General features: G+C 55.1%; 1 protein-coding gene across 2 annotated transcripts; it reads right to left on the bottom strand.

Annotated features, from left to right (window-relative positions):
* Window positions 1-7,354: 7,354 nt before the first annotated feature.
* On the bottom strand, window positions 7,355-9,258 carry S1PR2 (sphingosine-1-phosphate receptor 2). Of its 2 annotated transcripts, none has more exons than XM_015851074.2 (2): window positions 8,135-9,258; window positions 7,355-7,843 (listed from the first exon to the last, which is right to left on the bottom strand). In XM_015851074.2, the coding sequence occupies exon 1, from the start codon at window positions 9,254-9,256 to the stop codon at window positions 8,219-8,221; it is 1,038 nt and encodes a 345-aa protein (XP_015706560.1). In that variant the 5' UTR covers window positions 9,257-9,258; the 3' UTR covers window positions 7,355-7,843; window positions 8,135-8,218. The 2 variants fall into 2 exon arrangements, with proteins under 2 accessions (XP_015706560.1, XP_032297770.1); XM_032441879.1 differs by lacking the exon at window positions 7,355-7,843 and adding an exon at window positions 7,859-7,909 and having other exon boundaries at window positions 8,109-9,258.
* Between the last annotated feature and the right edge of the window lie 6 nt (window positions 9,259-9,264).

Genomic DNA, 9,264 nt, shown 5'->3' with positions numbered 1-9,264 from the left:
CCCCCCCAACTGGACCCATTTTTGGGTCAAATTCAGCCTATTTTGGCCCCCCCAGGTTCCCCCCCGGTGCCCCCAAAGCAGCGTCGCATTGAAACCAATGGGGCCACAGCGCTGAAGGCACGGACACAGCGCAGCCCTGCAGCCCCAGGTACCAAAAAAGACCCCAAAATGCCCCAAAATGACCCAAAATGCCCCAAAATGGCCCAAAATGGCCCCAAATCCCCTCCTCACGTCCCCTCAGAACCCCCAAATTTCTCCTCTTATCCCCCAAAATCCCCAAATTTCTGCCCCTTTTTCCCAAAATACTCAAATTTCACCCCAAAATGCCCCCAATTCCCCTTTTCTCCCCCCAAATGCCCCAATTTTCTCCTTTTCTTCCCCAAAATGCCCCAAATTTTGCCCCAAAATGCCCCCAATTCCCCTTTTCTCCCCCAAAATGCCCCAAATTTTCCCTTTTTCTCCCCAAAATGCCCCAAATTTCCCCCTTTCCCTCCCAAAATGCCCCAAATTTTGCCCCAAATGCCCCAAATTCCCTTTTTCTCACCCAAAATGCCCCAATTTTCTCCTTTTCTTCCCCAAAATGCCCCAAATTTCCCTTTTTTCTCCCCAAAAATGCCCCAAATTTTGCCCCAAAATGCCCCAAATTTCCCTTTTTCCTCCCTAAAATGCCCCAAATTTTCCCTTGTTCTCCCCAAAATGCCCCAAATTTTGTCCCAAAATGCCCCAAATTTTCCATTTTTCTCCCCAAAATGCCCCAATTTTCTCCTTTTCTTCCCCAAAATGCCCCAAATTTCCCCCTTTCCTCCCTAAAATGCTCCAAATTTTGCCCCAAAATGCCCCAAATTTCCCTTTTTCCTCCCTAAAATGCCCCAAATTTTCCTTTTTTCTCCCCAAAATGCCCCAAATTTCCCCCTTTCCCCCAAAAATGCCCCAAATTTTGCCCCAAAATGCCCCAAATTTCCCTTTTTCTCCCTAAAATGCTCCAAATTTTGCCCCGAAACGCCCCAAATTTCCCTTTTTCCTCCCCAAAATGCCCCAAATTTTGCCCCAATTTTCCCCTTTTCTCCCCCAAAACGCCCCAAATTTGGCCTGTGTTAAAAACCTTCATTTCTGCCCACGATCCATTGACGGGATTAAGGTTTTTTCTTTGCCACCAAATCCCCTTTTTTCACCCCAAAATTCAGCTCCTCAGAGGACGTCGGTGTTTGACCGCCTGGGAGCAGAGACGGAGCTCAGCAAGGTGAGGGATTTTGGGGTGAATTGGGGCAGATTTGGGGTCAGAATTGAGGGGGGGGTTGTAGGGTGTTAAAATGGGGGGTGGACCCCAAAATGGGGGGGGNCATCGAGAGATGGGCTCTTCACAGAATTTCTATACCGGGCCCATCCACAGTATCATTATATGACCCATTAAGAAGGTGCTCATAGGCGCCCATTAGATCCTATAGGGCATCCACAGATTCCCTATAGGGCGCCCCATCCAACAGTTCATATATATGGCCCATTAAGAGGTTGCCTATAATGGCTCCCACTGATTCCTATACGGCCCCCTATCCACCCCTATAGGCCCCATAGAACTGCTATAGGGCCCCCCACTGATCCTATCAGGGCCCCATCCACAGCTTCATTAATTGGCCCCCATCTAAAGAGGTGCTAATACGGGGCCCCATCAGATCTCTACTAGGGCCCCAATAGATCCCTATAGGGCCCCATCCACAGTTCATTTCTACTGATCCCCATTTAACAGGCCTTGCCCTATAGGGCCCCATCAGATCTCTATAGGGCCCCCCATCTCATCCAGTTCCAATTATATGGCCCCCATGTCTGCAGTCCCCCTATAAGGGCCCCATAGATCTATAGGCGCCCCATCTCCCACAGGTTTCCAATTTATATGACCCCACTTATAAGAAGTCCCTATAGGGCCCCATAGATCCTATAGGGCCCCACAGATCCTATAGGGCCCCACTGATCCTATAGGGCCCCATCCACATTGTTTCCATTTAATGGCCCCATTCCCTGGCAGTCCCTAATAGGGCCCCATAAGACTCTCCATAGGCCGCCCCCATAGATCCTATAGGGCCCTCCACTGATGCCTATGGGCCCCATCCACAGTTTTTTTCTTTACCTATGAATCCCATTTAAGCAGGTTGCCCTTATAGGCGCTTCCCCATAAGATCCCTATAAGGGCCCATAGATCCTATACGGGCCCCCCACTGATTCCTATAGGGCCCCATCCACAGTTCATTATATGACCCCATTAAGAGGTGCCTATAGGGCCCCATAGATCCTATAGGGCCCCATAGATCCTATAGGGCCCCCAACTCGATTGCTACTAGGGCCCCATCACCCAGTTCATTAATGCCCCATCAAGAGGTGCCTATCAGGGCCCATAGACATCCCTATAGGGCCCCCATTACGATTCCTCTATCAGGGCCCACAAGATCCTAAGGTGCCCCCATCCCACAGTGCTCATTATATTGGCCCATTATGTGGCCCTATAGGGCCCCATAAGATCCTATAGGGCCCCACTGGAGCTCCTATATGGGCCCCACAAGATCTCTATTACCGAGGCTCCCAATCCACAGTTCACTTATTATGCCGCCCCATTTTAAGAGTGTGCCTATCAGGGCCCCCATAGTCCTATAGGGCCCTCCACTAGATTCCCTATAGGGCCCCACTGATCCTATAGGGCCCCATCCACAGTTCATTATATGGCCCCATTCTGTGGTCCCTATAGGGCCCCATAGATCCTATAGGGCTCCACAGATCCTATAGGGCCCCATTCACAGTTCCTTATATGACCCCATTAAGGGGGCCCTACAGATCCTATATTGGGCCCCCATTCACCCTATAATGAGGGGCTTCCCCATATTGCCCCATACAGCCTCTTCCCATTGATGGGCACCGCCTATGGCCCCTCCAACTCCACCCCATGAGACCCCATATGAACCCCATAGACCCCACATAGAGCCCATAGAGGCCCCATACCTCGCCCATCCACTCCCCATAGAGGAGACCTCCCCATATGGCCCCATAAGCCCCATATGACCCCATAGAGCCCCAATAGATCCCATAACGACCCATATGAGCCCCATCACCGATCCCATAAGAACCCCATAGACCCATAGACCCCATAGCAGTCCCATAGAGCCTCCATAGAGCCCCATAGAACCACCCACCATAAGACCCCACTCCACCATACCGAGTCCCCATAGAGCCCCTATAAGACCCCATAGAGCCCCAATGGCCCCCATCCCACTCCATATGGGCCCATAGAGCCTCCAAATATCAGGCCCCATTACGACCCATAGCGCCCCAAATACAGCCCAATCCACCCCATAGAACCCCATACTGGCCCCATAGAGCCCCATAGAAACCCATAGACGCCCATAGAGCCCATCACGACCCCATAGAACCCCCTAGACCCCATACCAGCCCTCCATAGACCCCCATAGAGCCCCATACGACCCCCCAATAGAGCCCAATAGACCGCATAAGCCTCATAGACCCCCCAACTAGAACCCATACGACTTCCCATAGACCCCCATACCTTCACGAGAGACCCCCTATATGGCCTCAATACGAGCCCCAACGAGCCCATACGTACCACCCCATAAGAGCCCCAGTCCAGAACCCCTAGACCCTCCCATATCAGCCGCCCATACCGAGCCCCATAGACCACCAATAGAGCCTCCATACCGGCCCAGTTAGCAGCCCCCATAGACCCCATCATGACCCCCATAGAGCCCACTCAGACCCCATATGAAATCCCCATAGAACCCCTATAGGAGCCCCGCATAGACCCCAATAGACCCGCCATACCGAAACCCATACGACCCATAAGAACCCCATTAGCAACCCCATAGATCCCCATAGAGCCCCCATAGACCCCATAGAGCCGCCACAGTCGCCCCATAATGATTCCATACGCAGCCCATAGACCCCATTACGACCTCCATTAGAGCCCCATCAGACCCCCCCCCATACGAGCCCACCATATGAGCCCCATAGACCCACCCCTCAGAGCCATAGGCAACCAAGAACACAATAGACCCCCCATAGAGCGCCCACACACCGAGCCCCATTACCCACGCCCCATCCACCTCCGCATATGGCCCCATTAGAAACCCCTCATAGCCCATAGCACCCCATACCGAACCCCATTACGAGCCCCCATACGACCCCCCATACGAGCCCCCATAAGACCCCATAGAACCCATAGAGCCCCATAGCACCCCATATGACCCCATACGAGCCCCGATCCACCCCCATAGCAGCCCCATAGACCCCCCATACCCCAGCCCCATACGAACCCATAGACCCCATAGACCGCCCATAGAGCCCATTCCACCCACTATGAGCCCATCCCCCACCTCCCATAGGCAGGAGACCCCCATATGGTCCCCATAGAGCCCCCATAGACCCCATAGAGCCCATAGAACCCCAATAGACCCCATAAAAGAGCCCAAGACCCCATAGACCCATAGAACGCCCCATAGACCCCATAGAGCCCCATAGAGCCCCATACGAGCCCCAATATGACCCCCAATCAGAACCCCATACGACCCCATACGAACCCCACTAGAACCCGCATAGACCCCATACAGCCCCATTCACCCATACGAGGAACCTAAGATCCCCCCAAACACATATGACGTTCCCTTTTCCGAGTCAGGCCCAGCAAAAAATCAGCCCCATTTTAATGCACTTTACCCAAAATGCGGGGCGGGGGGGTCTACCCTTAAAATCCTCATTAAATCCCCCCCCCTAATTTCCCCTCCCCCCCCCCCAGCGTGCCGCACGCTCGAGCGAGGATTCCATGCCCCCCCCCCATATTAAACACCTACATGAAACCCCCCCCCCACTATAAAACAAATCCCCTTTTCCAATATAAAATCCCCCCATATAAAAACTAACTTAACCCCCCATCATAAACAACCCCCACCCCCTCAGAAATCTTAACCTATAATGACAAGGGGGGCGGGTTTCTGGGGTGGGGGGGGTTATTAGCGGGTTGGGGGGGTTTTTATAGGGTGGGGGGGTGGGGCTTATGGGTTGGGGGGGGGAGGTTATCGGGCGTGAGTGGGGGGGTAATGGGGGTGGGGGGGTTTATAGCGGTTTGGGGGGTTTATGGGGTGGGGGGTGGGATTATGGGGTGGTGGGTGGGATGAGTTATGGGGTGGGGGGCTCTACTGGGGCTGGGTGGGGCGCTTTATGGCGGTTGGGCGGGGTTTATAGGTGGGGGGGGTGGATTATGGGGTGTGGGGGAGATAGGCTTATGGGGTGGTGGGGGTTCATGGGTAGTGGGGGGGATTATGGGGTAGTGGGGGGTCTATGCGGGTTGGGGGGGGGTTTAAAGGGTGGCGGGTGTCCGGGCTTTATGGGCTGGGGCGCCAAGGGAGGGGGTTACTGGTGTGGGCTTATGGGCGTGGGTGCGGGTTATGGGGTGGCGGGCATTGGGCTCGTATCGTGGGTGGCGTGCGGGAAGGTTTATCGGTGGGGATGGGGGGTTATTGGCGGTGGGGGGTATGGGGTGGGGGCTTGGGAACTTATGCGGGTGCCTGCGGGGGGCATAAGGTCTATGGCGATGGGGATGGGGGGGTTAATGAGGTGTCTATGGGCGGGACGTTTATGCGGGTGGCGTTTACTGGCAGGTTATGGAGGGGTGTTATGGCGGCCTTATGGAGGTGCGCGCCGGAGTTATGGGGGGGTTATGGGCTGTCTATGCGGGGGTATGGCGGTCTACCCTTGATGGGGGGGTTAATTCAATGAATGGGGGTTAAGTTGGGATCTGGGCCCCCTCGTTCTGATCGGGGCGTAAGTCCTATATGAATGGGGTTAATTGGGGGTCGGGCCCCTTCGTACAACGATTTGGGTGGTAGATCTTAATGAATGGGGTTAATTGGGGTCGGGCTGCTCGTACCTATGGGTCATGGCCATGGGGTCCCTATGGGATATATATCTGGCGGTGGCCAGCACCGGGTCGCTATGGCAATCATATGGGTGACCATCAGGGTCGCCCTATTGGCTCATGGCCATGGGGTCCCTAATTGGGACTCATATATGGCGGTGGCCAATAGGTCCTCCTATGGGTCATTATATGGGGTAGCCCGAATAGGGTCCCTATGGTCATTGGCCATGGGGCATCTGTGGGGCGGCCATTAGGGATCCCTATGGGCTGTGCCAATAGGGTGGACCAGAGTTACCTATGGGATATTAATTATGGGGTGGTCCATAGGGTTCCCTATGGGCTGTGGCCTATATGGCTGCCATGAGTACCTATGGGAATATATGGGGGTAGCCATCAGGTCCCTATGGGTTCATATATGGGTAACGCATCAGGTCCCTATGGTCCACTATATGGGGTGGCGCACTCGACGTACTATGGTCAAGTGCCAATGGCCATGGGCTCATCACGGGTCCCTATGTGGACATCTCATATGCGGGTGGCCATAACTCCGGGGTACCTATGGGTCTATATATGGGTTGGCTAGTATGGGTACCTATGGGTTTTGACCTATAGGTGGTCCATCGGAGTACTATGGGCATGTGTCGCATGGCGGTGGCTATGGGGTGTGCCATGGGTCATGGCCATGGGCAATCTGTGGGGCGCGGCCATAGGGGTCCCTATGGAACATATATAGGGTGGGCATAGGTGTGCCTGGGGTCCTATGGGATATATATGGGGTGGCCATAGGGTCCCTATGGGCTGTGGCCTATAGGGTGGCCATGGAGTACCTATGGGTCATGGCCATGGGGTTGGCTATGGGTTGGCCATGGGGTCATGGCCATGGGCTCTGTGGGGCGGCCATGGGTCCCTCATTGGACCATATATAGGATGGCCATAAGGGTGGCCATGGGGTCCCTATGGGACATATATGGGGTGGCTAATAGGGTACCTATGGGTTGTTTGGCCTATAGGGTGGGCCCATGGAGCTACCATTGGGACATATATGGGGTGGCCCATGGAGTACCTATGGGTCGTGTCCATGGCGGTGGGCTTATGGGCTGGCCATGTGGGTTCGCATGGCCACTGGGGCATCTGTGGGGTGCCATGGGGTCTTCCCCATCTGTGTCCCTCTCACACTCGGCCCTTTTTCTACCTTTCTCCTTGTTCTCCTTCTCCTCCTCTTTTCCCCTCTCCCTTCCCTCCCTCTCCCTCCGTTCCCCACTGGCGCGCTGGTTATTTCTACTGTTACCTCCGATCGCACTCCTGTTCCGGTGCTCCCGCCGTCTCGCCGTGTGGTATTATTCTGTGATATGGAATATATAGGGTGGCCAGGGGTCGCCTATGGACATATAATGGGGTGCTTATAGGTGTCCTATGGGTTTTTGGCCTAATAGGGTGGCACATGAGTACCATTGGGATCATATATGGGGTGGCCATGGAAGTACCTATGGGTCGTGGCCATGGGGTGGCTATGGGGTGGCCATGGGGTCATGGCCATGGGGCATCTGTGGGGCGGCCATGGGGTCCCTATGGACATATATAGGGTGGCCATAGGGCGGCCATGGGGTGGCTGTGGGGTACCTATGGGACATCCATATGTATGGGGAATCCATGGGGTGTCCATGGGGAATCCATAGGGCATCCATAGGGCATCTCTGGAGCATCTATGGGGCACGCATGGGGCTTCTATGGGGCATCTATGGGGCACCCAAGAAGTGCCTTCGGACCCATCTGTTTCCCATCTATGTGGCTTATATGGGGTCCCTATGTGGCTTGTATGGGGTCCCTATGTGCCTTGCATGGGGTCCCTATGGGGCATCCATGGGGCACCCAAGAAGCCGCCATGGGGCACGTAGGAGCTGTCCATGGTCCATCTATGGGGCACCCATGGTCCATCTATGGGGCACCCATGGTCCATCCAAGGTCCATCTATGGGGCACCCATGGTCCATCCAAGGTCCATCTATGGGGCACCCATGGTCCATCCATCTATGGGGCACCTATGGTCCACCTATAGTCCATCCATGGTCCATCTATGGGGCACCTATGGCCCATCTATGGGGCACCCAAGGTCCATCTATAGTCCATCCATGGTCCATCTATGGGGCACCCAAGGTCCATCCATCCATGGTCCATCCAAGGTCCATCCATCTATGGGGCACCCAAGGTTCATCCATCTATGGGGCACCCATGGTCCATCCATGGTCCATCTATGGGGCACCCATGGTCCATCCATCTATGGGGCCCCCAAGGTCCATCTATGGGTCCCCCCTCACAGCTGTGTGGTGCAATGTGGGTCTCTCTGCACCCTCCGTCCCCGTGCCCCATAGATGCTGTGGGTCCCACGTGCCCCATTGCCCCCCAAGCAGCAGCAGCAGAGCAGGCGTCGCATGTCTCGCCGCATGTCCTTACTGCGCAGCGTGTAGATGACGGGGTTGGCGGCCGAGTTGAGGGTGGCGAATGCGAAGCAATAATTGGCCCCATAGAGAAGCCGACACGAGCGGACGGGGCAGGCGGCGTCGAGGAGGAGGATGATGAAGGCGGGCAGCCAACACACGATGAAGGCTCCTAACACCATAGTGAGGGTCTGTAATAGGGCCAAGGTCTGCGATGCCGCCGTATCCGCGTGGCTGGAGCGGACGATGCAATAAATGCGGGCATAGAGGCCGATGATGCCCAGCAGGATGATGCTGAACATGACCACGGAGAAGAGGATGTAGTTCTTGGAGTAGAGGGGCAGGAGGACGGAGCAGTCCCTTATATCGCTAATACAATTCCACCCCATTATAGGTAACCCCGCTACGGCCCCCGCCACCAACCAACACGCCCCTATGAGGATCACCAGCCTCCAGCCCCAGCTGCCCCCATAGGGTTTGGGTTTGGAAATGGCCACGTGGCGCTCGATGGCGATGGCCAAGAGGCTGAAAACCGACGCGGCCAAGGTGGCGAACGCCGTCCCTTCCCTTATAAACCATTGTAATGGGGTGAGGTGAAACGTGGCCGAACCCGATAACAAGATATTGGCCATAAAAGCCAACCCGGCCAATAGGTCGGAAAAAGCCAAATTAGCGATAAAAATGAACATGGCCGAATGGAAACGCGGGTTACGGCAGATGGAAACCAGCACTAAGAGGTTCTCCAGGACGATGAGGCAGCAGACGAGGATGATGAGGGTGGAGATGAAGGTTTGGGTCAGGGAGGACGAGGAGGAGGATGAAGGGGATGAAGGGTCCGCGCTGCCCCCCTTGGTGTAGTTGTAATGCTCGCGGATCTTGGCCGTGTTGAAGTAGTCCTTGTAGATGCTGCCCATGGCCGGGG

This window comes from Coturnix japonica, unplaced genomic scaffold, assembly GCF_001577835.2.
Source record: "Coturnix japonica isolate 7356 unplaced genomic scaffold, Coturnix japonica 2.1 chrUnrandom673, whole genome shotgun sequence".
NCBI classification, from domain to species: Eukaryota; Metazoa; Chordata; class Aves; order Galliformes; family Phasianidae; genus Coturnix; species Coturnix japonica.
This window is presented reverse-complemented; position numbering and strand designations above follow the sequence as displayed.